This window comes from Antrostomus carolinensis, unplaced genomic scaffold, assembly GCF_000700745.2.
Source record: "Antrostomus carolinensis isolate BGI_N321 unplaced genomic scaffold, ASM70074v2 scaffold2311, whole genome shotgun sequence".
Lineage (NCBI taxonomy): Eukaryota > Metazoa > Chordata > Aves > Caprimulgiformes > Caprimulgidae > Antrostomus > Antrostomus carolinensis.
Window position 1 is genome coordinate 1 of NW_010294594.1, and position 21,417 is coordinate 21,417.

Genomic DNA, 21,417 nt, shown 5'->3' on the forward strand with positions numbered 1-21,417 from the left:
ATATGTGCATAAAATTATCATATGCTGGGCAGTGTAAAGAAGTGGAAGGAAATAAGAGAAAGGAAATGGATATAATATTGGTAGAGGGGCAATGCCAATATAATCTCCAGAATGTTATTTTTGTTATTTTTTCCCCCTCCTAAGCAAATTTCCTTCTCGGATTTAATTTCATGTCTCATTATATGCACACAACTTACATGGCTTTGTTCCTTCCCCTGTCCTATCTGCAATGTGAATCCTTAAAAAGCAGACAGGCAGAGAGGGATTCACCTAAATTTAAATGGAAATCATTGTGCTATGCTCAAGGTATGCGGTCAGCTTGCAGGCCAGCTTCTTTGGTGGGATAGCTGCTTCCCAGAATCCCAACCATAGTCAGGGAACTGGGTATTACTGGCACTAATAACAGGGATCAGGACAGCTTTAGCGGCTTCTGCTCATGAATGCTGTCTGTCATGGACAGATTCCCAGAAGCAAGTCAATCAACATAGCCCCCTCCAGTCATGCGTAGACTCACAGTGATTTATCCCAGCTGAACACCTGCACCCTACTTTTTCAAAGGTCTGTGCTCTAGATCCAAAAGATCCTAGTCTCTAGATTTAAAATGATCAGTGTGGTCCTTTATAAGCTGTCATCTCTCACTTTTGGTTTCTCCAGCTGTCTTGGGGCATGGTATATGGTTGTCAATGTGAGTTGTGCATAAAATATATATATTAGGAAGAAATTCTTTACTATGAGGGTGGTAAGGAACTGGCACAGGTTGCCCAGAAAAGTTGTGGATGCCCCGTCCGTGGAAGTGTTCAAGGCCAGGTTGGATGGGGTTTTGAACAACTTGATCTAGTGGAAAGTATCTTTGTCATGGCAAGGGGGTTGAAACTAGATGATCTTTAAGGTCCCTTCCAACCCAAACCATTTTATGGTTTTATTATATATGTGTATGTAATAAATATATATATATATAAATACATAGCATGTACATGTGGGTATAAACAAGTGTGTAAGAAAGAAATGTGAGTGAGCATTTATGTATATTCATATGTAAGTATCACACAGAATCACAGAATTTCCTTGATAGGAAAAGACCTTTAAGATCATCAAGTCCAATCATTAACTCAACACTGAGAAGTCTTCTAAACAACGACTAACCCATGTCCCTCAGCACTATGTCTACACTACTCTTCAATCCCTCCAAGGACATGGATTCCACCACTGCCCTGGGCAACCTGTTCCAATGCCTGAGAATCCTTTCAGGAAATAAATTCCTCCTCATATCCAATATACACATGTATACAGACATATATAGATGAGCAAGCATTTACACCCATGTATATACCCCTAAGCAGTTTGTTTTCTTCATCTAAATGCCTAGTGCATGTGTAAGTCCACATTATATCCTTGCAAGGTGCCTGGATGGCAAATTCATGACCCTGTGCCCCCATCTCAGTCCTCCAGCAGGTTCAGGAGAAGTGAACACCACAACCCATCCTGCTGGGATCACTCCGGGAAGGAAGGTGGCATTCAGCCCACAACCTGGCTGGAGCCAACCCAACCTCCAGCCTGCAAAAACTGCTCTGCTCCAGCAAATTTACACATCCAAAGCCCAGAATAGAAACAGTGACAATCCATCGATTGTGTTTTCTGGGAAGCGACAGAACATTGCAGCCACTGGGCAGATGCAACTGAAAAAAAATCTCCTGCAAGAAGTCTGCTTCAGTGAATGAACTTAGAAAAACAAACTGGTTTGCAACTCAACTTTAAAAAAACCCCAAAAAACCCAACAATGAGGAGCAAGGAAATAAAAAAAAGGGCATCATTGAGAAGCCAGCTATAGTTAAGAGCAGCCTGACAATAACTGCTGAGTGCTTAGGGGGGGGAAGAAAAAAAGAAGGAAAAAAAAAAGAAAACAAAAAAGAAAATGTTGGTAAGGAAAACAGCTCAAACTTTTCAGTGTTTGTGGTTAGTGCTGACTAGTAGGTAATAGTCACAGCCTGGCAGGGGGTAGAAAAATTCTCTCTTTGATTTAATAGTTGCAAAATAACCTCCCCCCCTTTAAAATGCACCCCTGTCTCTCCAGAAATGAAATGTCATTAAATGCCATGCTGCTTGGTGACAGCAGTTATAAACACAGCGACTGAATCTGCCTCCAACACCCTTGCGTACGATGGCAGGAGCTGGCTGCAATGAGAGCGGAAGTGTGTTGGGGATTGAGGCTTTGGGACATGCACAGACCTTGTGGGTTTGGGGAGAAACTTATTTTTCAGTGTCACCTTGCAGCTCCTGCTGCAAAGCCTGGAGAAAATCATCACGGGTCAGAGAACTTGTTAATATGATTGGATTTTGGACATTGACACTGTTGTAATTGAACCAAAAAAAAAAAACCACCCCAAAACAAAACTCTGAAACATCAGCTCCATTTGTGGTTGTAGGAAAATTCATATTTGGCTTCTTTCTACATAAATAAATAAACCTCTAAATCAAGAAAAGGACCCCAGGAGGCTGAACTGAAAGGAGAAACTCATGATGGTGGCAGGGAGAGGGAAAAGGTTTCTCCTTCTTTCTTTTTTTCCATCATAATTTGAAATTTTGATAAAAAGGCAGGATTTAAAATTTCCATCCTCTTGACCAACCTCTCAGCTGGGGCTCAGCTTTTTGGACTTGAGCTCCCTGGAGAAACTAGGGATGGGTAGGAACATCCAGTATGGCTGAGGTTACATAGCAAGATCAGAGCATACTGTTTTTTCAGCTCACAATGAATAACGTCCTGTTTCAGAAAATAACATTAAAAAAACCCAACCCCCAGAGTATGAAGTATGATAGATATTAATTTGTGCTCGTGGATTTTCTATGGGGAAGTTTTGACCCATTTGAAACTGGGGCTGGGTTACAGTGTGATTATTTTGGGAGCAACATGTGTGTTACCCCTGCCAGCTTTGTGTAACAAAAGCAGAGCTCTCCCCGTTGCCAGCCCGTTATCGTGGTGACTTTGGCAACTTAATCCTGTTTTTTGGGGTTTTTTTCAAGACAGTTGCAGGGTAGGGGCTGTGACATTTTAAAGGGGTTCAGCTACTGTTTGATTTTTGCAGGAGCTATTAATGAAGCTGGACTGAATTTGTTGGGGGCTGCTCTTTGGGATCATCCCATCCCTGGGAGATTTTGGGGTAGTAATGGCTACAGTGACAATGATTGAGCAAAATAATACCTTTGGGACAGAGTTGGGAGAGAGTGATGTTGGCATCACGTTGCATGATGCTGGGTTGTGCCAGGGAATGTCTGGGAAAACGTTAATATTTTCTACCCAAGACATTGAATCTCTTTTGTGTGAATTGCTGGGCTGCAAAACACTGTCAGACTAGACCCTGGAGGAAGAAAACTAGTGAGGAAGAAAACTTTCCTCACTACAGGAGAGATGTTGAGGTGCTGGAGCGTGTCCAGAGAAGGGCAATGGAGCTGGAGAAGGGTCTGGAGCACAAGTGTGCTGAGTTCATGGCTGAGGGAACTGGGGTTGTTGAGCCTGGAGAAAAGGAGGCTGAGGGGAGACCTTCTTGCTTTCTACAACTCCCTGAAAGGATGGTGTAGAGAGGTGGAAGTCACTCTCTTCTCCCAGTTAACAAGAGATAGAATGAGAGGAAACGGCCTCAAGTTGTGTCAGGGGAGGTTTAGATTGGATCAGAGGAAAAACTTCTCCACAGAAAAGGTAGTCAAGCACTGGAACAAGCTGCCCAAGGAGGTGGTGGAGTCACCTTCCCTGGTGGTATTTAAAAGTTGGGTAGACGAGGTGCTGAGGGACATGGTTTAGAGGTGGAATTGGCAGTGTTGGGTTTATAGTTGGACTCAATGATCTTAAAGGTCTTTTTGAATCACTATGATTCTATGAAAAGCACAGTAGTTAGTTGTGGTGGTTGGTGCTGGTGGTGAAGGTACTTTGCCAAGGTGTTTTGTTTCTTCGGGACCTTGCTGTGTACGAGTAAGAGTTTCAGTTTCCGCGTCCAAAACCGAATCCTTTGTTCCCAGATTTTTGCTTTACAGGCACCTTTCTGGTACATCTTGCCTGAGACCCATCAAACTCATTTCACTTAGGCCAGCTACGCGCCTCATATGGTCTCCTTCACTGCTAGCATGACTGGCACATCAATCAGCAACCTACAGGAGTTACACAACTGTGTCATTTGAGAGTAAAATGAGTTCAGCAAAGGGTGGATGTTTTTAAGGCTTGGTGGGGGAATTAAAATATTAGAAGAAACCAGCTTGAATTTTCAGGAGGAGGTTTCAGCAATACACAAAAAAGCCACAAAAATTCTTTTTTGGCAACTCAAAATGGATTTGTTCAGCCCAAAAAGAATTGTTTTGGTAGAGTTTGGAGTGATTTAATTTGAGGGAGTGTGATTCTTTAACTCAATTTTATATGAAATATGCCATTTCAATATAAAAATATTTGAATTTATTAAAAAAAAAAAAAGGAAAAGATGCCAGCATTTACAAGACAAAAAATTTGATTTTGAAAATGAAAGACAAAAGGAGAGTTTTTTGTGTCAAAATAATAAGTGTAAAAATAATAATAATAATGTCTCTTTTTTTTTACCCTTATTTTAAGTTGTTTACCAAATTAAATACAGAAGAGTTTTGCTTTTCCTGGTCACTTTCCAACATATCATATCCACCAAATGTATTATCTGATTATTTCTGTCCCATTTGAGACCTTCCATCTTAAGGTGATCACATTGCAAGGGGCACAAGTGCAATGCTGTCCCATAATTAGATGTGGAATGGTGGAATTCACTCGTCCCATTGCATGTGGATTGAGAAATGGATGTTTTTCCTTCTTAGCATTCACTTTACCAGGAAGTTTGAGGGTCTGAAGGTCCCAGGAAGTGTTACAATGTGGTCAACAAGATGTACCCTTGTAGTTGTTCTTTTCTCCATCAGAAACTCAACCCACAAGCTGGTGTCTACTTCAAGCACAGGCAATGTCTGACCTCTCCTACAGGCTCCCCTCCAGGATTTAACAGAGGTTATTTTTTAGGTTTTATAATTTCTTCCATGGTTCTGAACATCTGAACAAACATTTTCTGGTGAGGCTGGTGAAGGGGGGAGTTGCAGAGAAGATGGGAAGCCAGCCATCCGTACATGATTGGAGAATTCAAAACTATGTTGTTATAGGGAGAACAGTCAGACTACAAAGTGTTTTATGTTTCTGGTGCTGGCCATTGCCAGAACTTTGGTCAGTTCTCCAAAGCTTGTGTGTCATTCTGCTGCTGATGCTCTGGAATTTCCCTTTGAACTCTGGAAAGTTGTGGAAACACATTCCCCATCTGAGAAGCTCTCATGTTATAGACTACTACCAGAGTTGGAAAAGCACAGTGACAGAAAAACGCACTGCTCCTTCAGCCCCAGAAGATTTTACAGGAAAGCAAGAAGAAAGGAGATGTAAAGCCCTGCCAGGGGACTGCCACCCAGTGCCCTGGCTCAGGCTGAAGTTACAGAGCATCAGCGCCAAAGATGAGGCTGCTTTGAGTGACCATGTGCTTGGACAAGGTTCCTACAAAGTACAAAGCTGAACCCATGACCTGTAGAATTATCAGGCTGTGGTTCCTCACTCAGTGGGGATTCAGATCACAGTAGTATGACTGAGTAGATTTAGTCTGAGGTATTGAAGTTCGGGATTGTGTTGTATTTCTTTCCTTGGGGTAGGAAACTCATAGGTCCCCAAAATCCATTTCTCAATCTCTCCACAGTCCTTCACCCCTTCATCATGTTCAGTGCAATGCAGCTACTTCATTTTTTTCCCCCTTCCAGCTTTGTTGCCACCTGGGAACATCCCATGGAGTGACTCTGAGACCCAAACCAGTGCTTCCTAACCCCAAACCAGACACTGCTCCTTCACACAAGGCTTTTGCATCCATCAAAAGCCACAACATGACAGACTTCATCCAGGTTTATTCTAGAATAAAGTAGGGACCTGGAAGCTGCAAAGTCTGCTGAAGTTATAGTAGGAGCAGAGGTGATAAGCTCTTGTAATTTTTCAGCTCTCAGGAAACCCAGATAAAAGAAAGATTCAAGATGATCATCTGGTGGAGAAAAGTGCAAGCTGGAGAAAAAAGTGCTTGTGTATTTCCTGGTGTAGCAGCTTTGTCTGTATGACCTTGACAAAGACTTTGCCTCATTTTCCTTATCTTGAAATACATCTTTTTAATGAAAGGTTTCACCTTCACCTTCAATTCAGCTGAAAATAATGATTGATTTCTATTTTCAGTTCACTTTCATTATCACTATAGTTAAGTATTTTAAAAAGTCAACAATTCACTTCTCTATTTGACTCCTAAACAATATATTTTCTGCCATTCCAAAATGACCTCTCATTTCAGACTGACTTGAAAAAAAATTTTCTTCTAAAAACATTGAGGACCAAACATAAAACCGAAAACGTGGAGTATCAATAGAGTTTTAAGGATGGGTTTCTATTCTGCAAAATGTTCATTATATTTCTGCTGTTCCCCCTGAAGACCAGGTGGAGCATCTTGTACTGTCATGTGTCACAGCTCATGTACTAATCAAGCGTCTGTACACTGTACTGGGCCTTCCTTCCCATCAGACCATGAGCTGAGTAGAAACAATGAGGAAAGTCATAGGGCAACCCTGGGAGCTAAATGTAGATATACCCAAAGAGTTTCAGAAGACAGAGGAGATGAGATATCAGGAGTGACTATCAACCAACAGAAAGAGATGGAGCTCTATCAGACTTGACCATGCATCAAGATTTGCTCATGGGCAGCAGAGGAGTTTATTTGCATCATCATTACTCTGCACAGAAAGTGATGAGGAAGGGATGATGTGTATTAATAGGTTTAAAAAGGCCTTAGTGGAAAAAAAAACCAAATGCTTGTGAAATACAAATGTAAGCTCAACACAATGATAATGATCTTGATGGCCTTCTAGGCCTCTCTATCTGCTGCATTTCTGCCTTGTAAATTGGTCTCCAAAGAGCACAATAAAATAAAATATAAAAAAAAAAAACAAACCAACAACAAGAAAAATCCAAAACCCCCTTCTCCAAAACGAGCCCTGTCATGGTTAAGTGAAAACCTTGCTCTTTGTATTAGGATTCCTCAGGACACTACGAAACAAGAAGAATATTGTTTCTTTTTTGGAAAGGCCCCTTTCTTGCATTGTCTACATGCTTTCCTCCCCAGATAACCTTTTGACTGCTGGTTAGCAACAGTTTTATTAATAGGACTTATTTCAGACTTTGTTATTTCTGCCTTATCAGGCACAGAGTTATGTGCTGGATTGAGATACTATGGTTTCTAAAAAAATTCCCTGCAATATGAAGGTGTGAATGATGTTAACAGTGCCAAGGGGTGCATGCAACCCTCCTGGTGTCTCTGGGACAAAATCAACTTAATGTCATTGTTTAGGCAAAGATGACAGTAGCATTAGAGCTATAGCTGATGTCACTGGTGACCAGGTGATGATCCCTTAAAGCCAAGTTTGCTAAAACAGCAAAAAATCCAGCATAACACTTCTTATTTGTTATGGAAATATTTTAATTCAGATGTCTGGTGTCTTCAAAGAACATGCAGCACAGTCCACATGTCAAGGCAGTCAGCAGCTGCATCTCTCATATGGATTTGTACCAAATACCACCACTGTGAGCCTTGGTGCTGTGGATGTTTGGCACTCATAGGAAAGTCTGTGCTTTAAAACTTCATTTGCCAACATAAAAAATGTCAGGGGAAATGCAATTCTTCCGAAATGCCAGTATATTTAATGATCAGAGGGCTGGAACACCTCTCTTACGAAGAAAGGTTGAGGGAGCTGGGCTTGTTTAGTTTGGAGAAGGGAAGGGTTGGTGGAGACCACATTGTGGCCTTCCAGTACTTGAAGGAAGCTTCTAAACAGGAGAGAGAGTGACTTTTGACATGGCTGGATATTGATAGGACAAGGGGAAATGGTTTTAAACTGAGAGAGAGGAGATTTAGGTTAGATATTAGGAGGAAATTTTTCACCCAGAGGGTGGTGAGACATTGGCACAGGTTGCCCAGAGGAGTTGCAGATGCCCCATCCCTGGAGACAGTCAAGGCCAGGTTGGATGGGACCTTGGGCAGCCTGATCTAGTGGTTGTCAACCCTGTCCACAGCAGGGGAGTTGAAACTAGATGATATTTAAGGTCCCTTCCAACCCAAACTATTCTACGATTCTATATTTTAAACAAGAAAACAAAACCCAGAGGGAAATCACCCTAGTCTACTGCCAAGGAACTGGAGAATCCGAAGTCTTATCTGGGAAACCAAATTCATATTAAGCCTGTGTGTAGGTTTTGCAAACCTCCGTTTTGGATGATGAGGGCTGCTCTGCTGACTGAGCTCAGTGAAGTATGGGGTGATGCTGGTGAGCAGTGGTATAAGTGCCAGGGGACAGGGGTGGGTCTGGACATCAAAGCTACCACTGGGAGCTTTCACCCTCTTGGATGTCCATTGCATTATAGCACCAGAAGCAGAGCTGCCTCGAAGCATGGATATGGGTCATGGCCTGTGGCTGCAATGCGTTGGGACTCTGCCCACTTTTTGCCTTAGCCTGACTCCATTTTTACAGCCTGTCTTCTGAATCCCTCCTGCATGGGGTCTCTGAGGCAGTGACCCAGCTGTCCTCATGGGCAGCTCCACCTTTGCTCTTGGTACTTGGAGATGGCTTTCGTTTTGTGTGCTTTACACTTCTGAGGGAAATGGGGGGGGGGAACAAAACCCCAGACATCTTCAGTCTAAACATAGCCCAGAATTTGTTCCATCCATCTGCAATGATTGTGGCTGGGGAAATGATGACTCACCTTTCAAGTATGTGTGGAGAGGGGAGAAAATAGCTACAGCCACCACCCACACATCTCTGCAGCTTTCCTGAGAGGAAGCCATGCCTGGGTGGTAGGTCTGGTCAAACCATCTGCCTTGCCAGCTCTCATACATGGTCCTCCAGCTCTGGGTGGTGTTTTTATAGGGGCCACAATTAGAGGTGAGGCACATTCAGCCCTTCAGCTCAGATCTTTCCTTTGATCCAGCTGTGGGAATTTGCAACCAACCTTTTTTCACTCTGGCACGGTTTCTCCTGATCTACAGTCTACCAAAGGGCTAGCTCGCACTTTCTGGGTGGGACTCATCAGATCAGAAAAAGGACATCAACATCTGTGCTGGTTGCCCACAATCTTTTTATCATCATTGTAGAACTGATTGATCCACTCAGTGAAAAGGAGATCATAACTCATCTTCTCTTCAAGTATAGACCTAAACCAAGTCAAAGTACACCCAAGAAGTGCCGGTTCTCTTCTCTTCTAAAACAAATGTGGGGTCACTAACACATCTAAATGTCTACATCTAAGTGTAGCAGAGGTGAATTCTTCCCCAAGAACAGTCCATCATAATGATTTAAATACGAGTTGCCAACAGCTCTGGCCTTATTTCATCCACATTGATGCCTGAATAAAGTTAATATGCAATTAGCTTCAGTTAAATTCTCAAAGCTTGATATAATTAGACACACTGGGCATAAGGTTGCTGCTGCTGACAATGCACCTGTAGAAATGTGTTCCCCAGTGGGTATTTATTTCTAATTAAACTAAGGTATGTGGATTTGGGATAGGACCCAATCTAGATGATCATAATCTTAATGACAAAAATATGCATGAACCCCTCCATGTGTTAGGAAAGGGAAGAGCATTGTTATTCTTTTGGGGGTTCCTTACTTGCATTGTTTAAATGTTTGCTTCCAGACAACCTCCTGGCTGCTACTTAGGTAACTATTTTATTAATTGGATTTCATTCAAGGTAAGTCATGACTAAGAATTGCAAACACAGTGGTAATTCCCTGAATGAGCTATTTCAGATAAGGAATGAACAAGGCAACCACAAAAATAGTGGTCTGATTTTCAGCAATTGCAGGAATAGTGTTGATTCTTGCCTTTGAAGTCCACCAAGATGTTTTCTGGTTCTTCCTTCTTCTAAGGCAGAAGATTCTCAGAAACACTATGATAGGGAGAGATAGGCAGGACACTGGTAGGAAATATGAGTTTCGGGCTGTCTGTCTGCCCTATAAACCCTCATTTGTGTCCTATGAATGCTTGAACTTCTTGTGGGCTCAGGGTATCTGGAGACAGAAAAGCATCTGGGAGCTGTCCACTGAGCCCTGGGTGGAATAAAGAGGTTGGTGTCATCATGCTCTGCCATGTCACAGCCATCCTTGTTGGAGAGCTGGGGAGTTACAACATCTCCACTCTTTAATATTATGAAAATCCCAAGTAGATGATGAAAGGACGAGTCATGCTGCATTTCACCTTGAAACAAGGAAACAGAGAGTTTGGGTTTCAGGTTCTCGCTATGCCTTTGTTCCATTTGGCTCCTTTGCTACCAAGGAACAAAAGATGATACTAAGCAATGAGAGGTGTTCAGCTTCATATGGAAACTCCGACCTAAAATGTGTGGAGTTGTACATATGTTGGGGAGGGGAGAAGGTGTAATATAAAAATAGGGAGGGGGAAAACTCTAAAATTTAAGAAACAGGAGGAAATATGAAGTGATGAGAAAACAAGAGACAGATGGTAGAGTCAGAGCAAGGTCCAGAGAGTTGTCCAATGTAGTACAGCAGTGGTTATTAGAGGATGCTTTAGGAAAAGGTACAAGAACAGGGAAAAAATTTCCCTGACACACTCTCCTAAACCTCAGGTAGATACTTCCTAACTTAAGTATTTCTATACAGATCGTACTGTAAAGAAATGGATTTCTTTTCCAGGAAGTGGTCCTGTGATCCTTTACACAGATGTAGACTGTGAACATCCACAGTATCCCATCACCAGCTTTCCACAGTTCAGCTGTAAGAGCAAAAAACCTACTTCCTTCACTTTGTTTTGAGTTTGATTCATGCCAGCTTCATTTGATAACCCCTAGTTCTTCTGCTGGAAAAGACTATGGATAGTAGATCCCAATCTCTCTATAGAAAAAAACCTTTCAGTGAAGTAGCCTGGGATTTGCCATAACCATCTCTGGAGAGGATATCAGAGGTGTAGAGTCACTTGGGATAAGGGAAAAGGAAAACAAGACAGCAGAAGAATGGACAAAGGGTATATGCAGCCTTGCTGTGGGGGCAGAGGTCCTAAAGGTGGGGCTGATGAATAGGCAAAGTGGAGAAGAAAAGAAGAAAAATCTACAGGCTCTATAAAAGTATTTTCTTGGCGTTATGAGTCAGGTGCTTTCATGGACCTAATGAACACCCAGAACCATAAGACAGAGACTACCCCAGAGCTCTTAATTGCCTCAGTTTTCTGTTTTTATCTGACTTTTGTTCTTCATCTCTTCCAGGTTGAATTCACCCCTGATCAGATTGAAGGTGAGGAAGATGTGTTTCTCTTCTGTGCACAATCACTAGGAGGTGCTGGCGAGTCCTGAGGTGGACATAGGTGTGGTATTGGAGCTCCCTTGAGAAGAGAGTTGGCTCCTATGTTTTAATTCATGGCATTGCTCTTGCTCTGTTCCTCCTTCAAATCCTCTGTTGAGTTGGTCAGGAGAAAAGGGGCAAAGTCATGGACCATGCAGATTAGGTACTTATTTCAATAAAGAAAACATCAGCTTCTCTGACAATGAGGCAAAACCAAAAAAGAAAAAAAACCAAACAAAACAAAACACTCACTGTCAAAACCTCTATCCCAATATCTGGTCTTTCTGTAAGAATATCCATTAACATAATATCAATCCTTTCAAAAGAAAGTCTCAAAACTCTGCTTTTGAGAACTTTTCCCTGTATGCCATCAGAATTTAATGCGTTACAGTTTTGTGACAACTCTCCAGAAACCAGCAGATAATGACAGTGATGGTGTTTTTTTTCTCTTTCAAAGTGAAGCATCAGCATTAGTTTCTGAACCCCTTGTCCCAGCCCAAGAAACTGATACTGAAACCTCATGCATGACATCCATAACAACACTGCCACTGCAGCTGTCCCTTTTTTCCTCAACTACCAGCCTGCCTTTTACTTAAACTGATAATTGATAGATGGAGTCAAACTTCTGGCAGAATTTTGCTTTGGTTTTTAAACACTTGGCAGAACTTGGTGGAACCTATGACCATCAGAAGGTTCTTAGATTCATAGGTGAGTAAGCAGATAGATTGATAGTTGCTAGATAGATATTTACTCCTAGGTAGAGCTTAGATTCTTCACATGTACAATTATATCTGCAGCATGGTCTACATTGTCCCTGGATTGTCCCTGGTATGTACTGTCCTCAATACCAGTTTGCACATGTCAAAACCTTGCTAAGAACTGTGCCACCTGTTTAAGAAACTGGACAATCAGTATTTCAGTGCTTGAGACTATTTTACTTTCTATTAAAAACACAGGTTAGAAAGCAAACACCACTTGCCATGATTTATAGCTTTTATACTGGTTGTTGGCATAACTTGAGAGTTGGGACTCACAGGAGCTCTAGATCAATTTTTTTTTTATATGTATAATTTTTCTCCTTCCCATTCTCTCCTCACTCCCTCAAGCTTCCAAGATTGCCAACTCTCCCTTTCTTCTGGGCTTCAATTACACTTGTTTTGTTCTGGGGTTTTTTTTCAGGTCCACGCTAGACCTGTTATGTTGTCAAATCTCCTCTTTCAGGAAGTCATCAGGAGGTCAAGGTCACCTGTCATACCTTTATATGTGGGTTTTTTTTTTTTAAAGAAAAATACACCTCTAATGTCTAATAATCACCTCTCTATCTGTCTTTCTCTGTTGACCAGATGAGGACCTAGGTGTCTCAGTGAGATTAGAAGCTTCCCTATTTTTCATCTGAAATTAGATCAAAAGGAAGTCCATCCTATGTGTTAGATATTAGTGGCCATTAGTCTATCACCGTTGATCTAATGGGTTTTCTGGCAGCTGATTATGAGTTGAGGTGGTAGAGGAGAAACAAATAATGCAGCGTCTCAAGGTCTTTTCCAACCCTACCTAGGATACTCTGAACCTCTTCCTCTTGCTAAGGAAACAGACTTACTTCCCTACAAGGATAAGAAGGAGAAGAATGGTCTGTTGGTGAAGCTATGCGCAACACACTCATCTTTATGTGTCCTCCTGCCCCAACTGCAAGTGAAATTCATTGGTTGTGGCAATGTATGTTTATGAAACTGGATTCCTGGTTTCTTCAGACCCTTAAATTGCTGAAAAGAGAAGAATATGAGCTATTCAAGATGAGAAGGTAGTTAGCAATTAGGCATTTGAAAATATACACCGCTCCTGCCAGTGGTTTAGTGGCTAACAAGGAGGACAAAGGAGACCATAGCCACGTTGGTTTCATTGCTTTGATGGAAACTTGCATTGAGCCAGCAAACCCAAATGCAAATAAAAAAAGGTCTGCTTCTGTATATTGACAAAATGGAGTTTCTAAACCCACAGGCTAATGCTTTGGTGAGAGGCAGTTACATTTGATTTTATATTTAAAAAAAGGAAAAAAAAGAAAGAGAAATGTGAACTGTCAGTAACTGTGATGAATTATGAACCTTTAGGAGGTGGTACAAAAGATACTCAGGGAATTGGTCTCAGGGAGCAGGTAAACAGCAGGTGGAGAAGTAGCTCAGGAAAGCAGGTGTGTTTCTGATCTACCTCAGTTGCTGAGACCCCCAGGAAAGGACAAAGCTGGGAGTGGGGTTCTGGCCCCCTTCCACTATCAACAAGGAGCCCAGAAAAATCCACTATTGCCCTCTGCTGGAATGAGAGCTGCCAATGGGACCTGAGCTCTAGCTGGTGACGGGAGGCAAAGTTCTAGGAGAGAGAGAGAGGCAGGGAGAGAAAGAACGAGAGAACAAAGAGGAGAATGCAAATAAGAAAACGAGGAGAGCATTAATTAATCCAAAAATGAGAAAAATGCATCACTGTTTGAAAGTGTTGGATGAATAAGATATGAGTGGAATAATAAAAATGAAGAGGGAGGGAGAAAGAAGGAGAGGAAAAGCCAGCAACATTAGAAGAAAGGAGAGAGGGAAAGAAGCAAAGAGGAAGAAAGAAAACAGAGGAAGGGGGAATAATGAGTAGGAGAAGGAATTAAGAAGGGAAAGATGGAGAAAATCTGGCATGCAGAGTGCATGGCTGAATGCTTGAGTGAGTCAGGATCTAGGGGGGGAAAAAAAGATAGCCTTATTGTGTTTGGAGAGTAGGAGGGAAATGTATATGGAAGAGTAACAGAAGGACAAGGGGCAGATTCAGGGATTCACAACTTCAAAGCCAAAGGGATATTTGTGATCACTCATAGGCCATGCACTATGAAATTCATTAAAGAGTAACAGCTATTACTGTTACTTGCACCCTGAGATGCTCCTCTGCCTCTGCAATGTCTGCAATTCCATCAGGGAGAGGTGAACCTGAGTAATTAGTGTCTGAGGAAGTCTCCCCTGGGATCCTGCACTGACTGTTAATTAGTAGTAGAACAGGGACCTTCTCACATGGTAACACTCTTGTCTAGTATTAATGATTGCTGTGGTAAGGGGCTCCCTTTTCAGACAGAAGTAAAGAGAAAACATGAGGATATGTTCACAAGTGAAAGGAAGCAGATGTGAAACTACTGGAGGGAATGATTTGATCCCCACACATAAGATCTGGCCTGGCGTTGGTAGCTGGTGGCTTACCAAACCTTACTTCTCCAAAAATTGGACTGGGTGTTAAAAAAAAAAAGAAAAATGAGAGGATTCTTCTAGATTTCCTCCTTGACACTGATAAATATAACAATTGATCAGTTATAAGGTTTTCCATACATATTCTCCCCCACCAACAGACTGTTGTGCAATAATTCCAGTAGGTTATCATGGTATATCTTGTTACCTGCTAATAGAGGTGGTCTTTTATCACAATGAGCTATGTCAGTGCTTTCTACATGTATAGTGCAGAATACAGTATCCAGTTAGCTAATGAGCAGAACTACTATTGAATTCTGTGCCATCCTGGGTGTTCCTGGTGAGTTGGAATGTTCTCAAGGCCAAACATTCCTATACATTTTCTACATTTCCTTATATTAGTTGAGACAGAAATACCATGAGAAGAGCATTTGACCTCTCTGAGTCCATTCATTGATTGAACCAGGAAATACAGGGGAGGAGGAACACAAACATTGCAGATAACTGCAACAATAAATCTCATCAAATTTGTTCCAAAACTGCAAAATAAAAGGGTCAGACAGAGTTAGTTAGGAGGAAGTTCTAAGCTCATTTTGACTTTATCTAAGGGAGTATGCAAGCATTTCTTGTTATCTTTTTGTCTTCCAGAATTTAAGGAAGCGTTCTCACTCTTCGACCGGACTCCTAAATCTGAGATGAAAATCACATACGCACAATGTGGAGATGTCTTGAGAGCTTTGGGGCAGAATCCAACCCAGGCTGAGGTCATGAAAGTCCTTGGCAGACCCAAACAAGAAGGTTGGTGTCCTTCTCTGTGTTTGTTTTGAAAAAGATCACTCCAATAATTGTTTGTGAAGCAGATGAGGTCTCCATTTCCTGATAGAAAGCTTAACTGTGAAATAACGAAGGATATGGGGCAGCTTCTGCAAATCACTAGCAGTAAAGCAAAGGAGGAAAAAAGTGATGTTGCAGTCAATATAACTGTCTCAAATTTAGGAGAATGAATTAATTTAAAGGTCCTATGAGTCAATAAGTTTTACAATGACAAGCTTTTGCCTTTAAAAATTGCTTCAATGACAGGCATTCACATGTGTTTTATAAAAACACAGATGTTTTGAAGATCAAAGAAACAAAGGAATAGACAGTGTGGACACAGCTTGTCCTACAAAAGTGTATGTTACAAGGTCTGTAATGATTGCAGTAACAACTCCCTTCAACATTCACCATACATTGGATAGCACTTCAGAACAAAGGAAATATCTCTCAGTCCTTATTTACATTCAGGCATTTTCTAGATGACTTCTCTGTCCTTATCTTCCACTGAGGTGGAACTGACAATTAAGCTTTCATTCAACAATTATGATCTGTCAGGATACGGCAATGACACAGTGGTAGGTAGGAGAAGGAGTCACATGGGAAAAAAATGCCCTCTGATGCTCTTGAAAGGTAAAGAATCAGGAAAATGGGATACACAACTCTGATCCTGCCTATTCACTCTGAAGTTCCTTTCAGGGTATGGTCTTAAACATCTCTGCATTATAGGGCTGCAAAATAAAGCTGATTTGGTGTTGGTAATGAGCTTCTCTTACTGTCTTTTGCTTAGTTTCATACTTTTATGTTGCATGAAACAGCCTTGGGAGTCTAACAGTATTTTTTTTCCTTTATGTTGGTGTATGTTGGATATTAGGAGATATCTATCTATCTGTCTATCTACCTGTCTATCTATCTATCTATCTAGTTATCTATTAAATACTCATATATCTGGTTTTGTCAGACCTCTTTCCCACTCTGACTATCCATTCTTCCATCTGTACTTACGATATTTCTATGCTCTTCTCTTCTCTTTAGTTGGCATTTATTACCATTGTTCTTCTACCTTCATCACCTACCCATGGTGGATACCCCATGGTTAGCCCTTAACTCTCCCAGAATCCACCAAAACTTTTGTTTCCACCTGTGTCTTTATAGACATGAACTCCAAGATGATTGACTTTGAGACCTTCCTGCCCATGCTACAACATATTGCCAAGACAAAAGACACAGGCACCTATGAAGACTTTGTGGAGGGTCTGCGTGTGTTTGACAAGGAGGGAAATGGAACTGTGATGGGGGCTGAACTTCGCCATGTTTTGGCTACCCTGGGTAAGGTGAACCTTTCCTAATGAAGTTTCATCACTGAGGTCTTTCCCATACAGCCTGTATCATTATGGGTAACAGGGCAAGACTTCAACCATTACATTGTCCTCAGTTATAAAGACTAAAAAGGTTCTTAAGTAATGAAGCTAAAAATCACTGACCTACAGCTCAAATATGTCTTTCCCTCTTCCTTCCTTCCTTCCTTCCTTCCTTCCTTCCTTCCTTCCTTCCTTCCTTCCTCCCTCCCTCCCTCCCTCCCTCCTTCCCTTCCTTCTTTCCTTCCTTGTTCTAGTGTTTTATTTCTCCAATAAATATATTTCTATCACCACAGAATTATTTCAACATTGAAGATCCCATCTATTCCTTTACTATTGGTCTCCATTTTTTCTGCACTTTCAAGAAAAGTTTTAAGTTTAAGCACTTTTTTATCAGTCATTTGTTTAACAGAACTGTCTGTGAAATACAAAGCCCATGTTTTAAAGGAGGGATCAATATTTCTCCATCCTCTCAAATTTTGACTTCAGAAGCTCAGCTTTTCACAGAGAGCGATGACAACAGAATGAGTGCAGAACAGAAAATTTGGCTGTAACTTAATGACAGGTTTCCAATTTGGATTAGAAGGCACTGACATGTTGTCATCTGAATCCAGTAAGCATTTCTCAAGATGAATCTTTTCTACTAATGTTTGTCCACTGTTTTTAAAAAAAGAGATGAGCCTATACAAAAGGGATTTGATTTAGACCAAAGGATTCTAATGATGGATTTTGACCTAGGATAGCTATTAAAAAAGACAAACCTTTTATACACAGGGGTTTTCATTACATGACCCATCCATCTCTACTAATGACACGAGGAATAAGAAAATAAATAAATCCTTTTTATTACTGATGTTATCAAATCAGTTTGAGGACCAAATTCAGTGATGACAAAAAAATCCCCCACAGAGTCAGGATTGCTGCCCTATCTAATCTTACCTGGGACAAAGAAACCACTGTGGGCAACTTTGTGCGTTCCACCCTACTAAAATAAATGATTTTGTACTTACTCTTCTATTTCCAGCAACCCAGAACAATGTGGCAATGTCTGATTTTTAAGCACCGATAGGAAGTATCTCAGTCTGAAGAATTAATAGTTCTGTTTAGAATAGCATCTCTACATATGGGTCAAATCTTAGACACAGCCAAATATTCTGTAAACTAGCATACTTCTCTATTCAATTTTCAACATATCGGTTGAATTATCACAGATTCACATCAGCTGAGGATTTGTTCCTCTGTGCCAGAACTCAGTGATGGAAAAGTAAAAAAAAAAACAAAACATGAGCAACAGGTCACACCCAATGCATTTTATTTTATTTTAATTTCTAAGATTTCAGGTGGTGAAGAAGGCCAACATCCTGGCTTGTATCAGAAGTAATGTGGCAAGAAGGATCAGGGTAGTGATGGTCCCCCTGGACTGGGCACTAGTGAAGTCATAGCTCAAGTGCTGGGTTCAGTGTTGGGCCTCTGACTCCAAGAAGGACATGGAGGTGCTGGAGTGTGTCCAGAGAAGGGCAACGGAGCTGGGGAAGGGTCTGGAGCACAAGTGTGCTGAGTTCCCTTGTGGCTGAGGGAACTGGGGGTGTTGAGCCTGGAGAAAAGGAGGCTGAGGGGAGACCTTCTGGCTCTCTGCAAGTTCCTGAAAGGAGGGTGGAGAGAGGTGGGAGTGGGTCTTTTCAGTCAAGGAACAAGTGACAGGACAAGAGGAAATGGCCTCAAGTTGCACCAGGGGAAGTTTAGATTGGATATTACGAAAATTTCTTCACCAAAAGCATTATCAAGCACTGGAACAGGCTGCCCAGTGAAGTGATTGAGTCACCATCCCTGGAAGGATTTAAAAGATGTGTAGATGAGGTACTGAGGGACATTGTTTAGTGGTGGAGTTGACAATGTTAAGTTAATGGTTGGACTCAATGATCTTAATAGTCTTTTCCAACCTAAATGATTTTGTGATTTTATGAAATTCCCCTCAAATTTCTCCCTTACATTCTTCAGACTCATTTGACCTCATCCAAAAATCAGTGCCTAATATCAGAATAAAGATATGGATTGTACTGATCTCTGCTTAACCAGAATGAAGAATTACAGGTGAATAGGCACCTAATATTTAGATAATTAAATTAAATAGAATGGATCACTGGTCCAAATCAGAGATCCTAACTGTGATCTTGGAATCTTCCTGAACCTCTAACTGAGGGGCAAACTAGATGGTGACTCTGCTAAGAGTTTACTTAGTGAGGACTTTCTTAAAAGTTACTAAAGACTTCAAGATTTGGCACTTAGAGAAAGTTTATTCTTAGAAGAATGACTATCTGAACATAATATCATGTGGGTTTCCATATTTATCCTGTCTTTCTGGTTTCCAGATCAAATTTTCTCAGTTTGCAAGTTTAAAAGTAGCTTTCCTAGCAGTCAGCACCACAAATTAAACTGAAGAGAAAATCTCTTCCTCTTTTCTCTCAGCCTCTTTAATTCCTGTATTATTTGAATTGTGCTTTGTAAATTCTTCAAAAATGTTTTAAGTACTAAACAAGCATTTTGCTTTCAATGTAGGTGAAAGATTGACTGAAGAGGAAGTAGATAAGCTAATGGCTGGTCAGGAAGATGCCAATGGCTGTATCAACTACGAAGGTAGGTATGACCATGCTGATTTTTGCAGTGGTTGTGTGCTTGAAGGCTTTGTAGAAATTATTCTGAAAAAGTTCAAACCTGTGGAAAATTTGACTTGTAAATATCAGGATGTGTGTTTTTCCAAATTTTAGATTATTTTGGATTCTATGTTTCATCTGACATACTCTGTCTATTGAAGTTTACTTGAATTTACAGCTGAATGGTCATGGCCCTTTCAGGAGGTGGAGCTGTATATTCTGTATATTCTTATTTTGCTTGCCTTTTTTAATAAAAAAAAAAAAAAAAAATATATATATATATATATTATTTTTTCTATCTGCTTCCACAAATCCTTTTCCTCTCAAAAAGAAATAGACATCCTTTTTTGAGATTTCTTTCCAGAAAATCAATGAGTTTTCCTTCAAAACCTCAGCAAAAAATGTTATCCTTAACATCTTCTTTGGTGTCCTAAGAATCCTACAAGATCTTCCAAAGACCTTTCATTTTATTTCACTGCTATTTTAGAAAGCCAGAACAAAAGGATTTGGTCATTAGTATGTGGACCATGGTTCTCTACTGCATCTCACAAGCCTACATGCCTCAAACTGTTCAATAAAACCACAAAATTCTATTAGAGATCATCAACACACACTTTTGTAGACAGCCAAGTCCCTCTTAAGGTTAACTGGTGACTGAACATGGTATCATTTTGGTGATTTAGCTGGTTTTTCATATTCATTGAGCCTTTTATGAATATTTGGGTTGGTGGTCTCCTTGTATTTACAAAATACCAGTGATCTGAGCTCAGGGAAATATTTCTTACAAGTAGTTCATTGGTAGAAATTGTAGATTTACCTAACACAAATGACTGATGAGCTTATGCTGAATTTAAATAAATTCATAGCATGGGGGGATTATTGGGAGGGAAAAACTATTTCCTTACTGCAAAATGTATTTTTCCTTTTCCTTTTGAATTTCAAACTTATATATAAAGAATGCTTTTTTAAATGGAGAAAAACAGGACCCAAAACTTTTTCAAACAAAAATTTGATTTGACTTTGAAATACCTTGTGTTTTTTGTAAATATGAGTTCACTGGAGAGATGTAGTCATGATATTTGGTGACCTTTTGTGGATTCTTGAGGTTCACTCCTGACTTAGTACAAAGGTGATAAAATCTTGAAAGCCTTGCAAGACGAGGATGCAGAGTTTCTCATGAGTGTATAGCTCTGGAAAGCCAGTGCAATATGGCAGCCAGAAGTATGGGCTTAAGTAAACTATGGATTGACTGATGTGTGTGTTCATTTCCACTGGCTACCTAGACTGCTGGCTACACTGCACTGTGTATACATTATCTTAAGGACTTACAAAGAATTTAATACCTGGTGTCTGGAGTCATATTTACAAAGTGGTGTGGTCTCCATTGCATCAGAAGAAACAAGCAGGGTAAATTTAAATAACAACCAAACTGAGATATCCATGATGTTATGGAGTTCAATGAAAAGGAATTGGTAAGTGACACTTCTCTTTCTCTTGTTTTCAGCTTTTGTGAAGCATATCATGGCTAACTGATGCCAGGTGAGTCTCTTCTGTCCTCCTTATATATCCTATTATTTTGGTTTTGGCATCTGAGATAGGCTTGAAGAATGTGTGAGTGACTAATCAAAGAGAGTCAATATTTTCAGCATACTGTACAAGGAAGTAGTAGGACAAGAATGAGTAAAATCTTGTCTTTGTCCTATCAAGGGTACAGAAAATCAGTGACCTTTCTGCAATTGTCTGGTAGATCTGTACACCTTTATTTTAGAAGTGCAACATAATATATCCTAAAAAGATTTGAATTCCAAAGAGCAAGTGCTCATTCCTTTATGTTGGACTGGAAACTTAAATGAATGCACATTTTTCATGTCCACTTACAAGTCTCTGCTCCTAGACTTCCCCTAAAAAGGCAAGGAGATAGAACTGAGCTGACTAAAGAGTGGGCAAAAAATACAAGGAAAAGTAGATAAGAAGGAGTAA

At 40.6% G+C, this 21,417-nt stretch overlaps 1 protein-coding gene across 1 annotated transcript in view; it reads left to right on the forward strand.

The window, feature by feature from the left end:
- The first annotated feature begins 11,339 nt into the window (after positions 1 to 11,339).
- LOC104532442 (myosin light chain 1, cardiac muscle) overlaps positions 11,340 to 21,417 on the forward strand; it is a 13,553-nt gene continuing 3,475 nt past the window's right edge. The window contains exons 1-5 of the mRNA XM_010177657.2: positions 11,340 to 11,361; positions 15,264 to 15,413; positions 16,584 to 16,757; positions 19,343 to 19,420; positions 20,942 to 20,976. Of these exons, the coding sequence (XP_010175959.2) occupies positions 15,311 to 15,413; positions 16,584 to 16,757; positions 19,343 to 19,420; positions 20,942 to 20,970 (384 nt within the window). The 5' untranslated portion in view covers positions 11,340 to 11,361; positions 15,264 to 15,310 and the 3' untranslated portion in view covers positions 20,971 to 20,976. The remainder of the gene's footprint in view (positions 11,362 to 15,263; positions 15,414 to 16,583; positions 16,758 to 19,342; positions 19,421 to 20,941; positions 20,977 to 21,417) is intronic.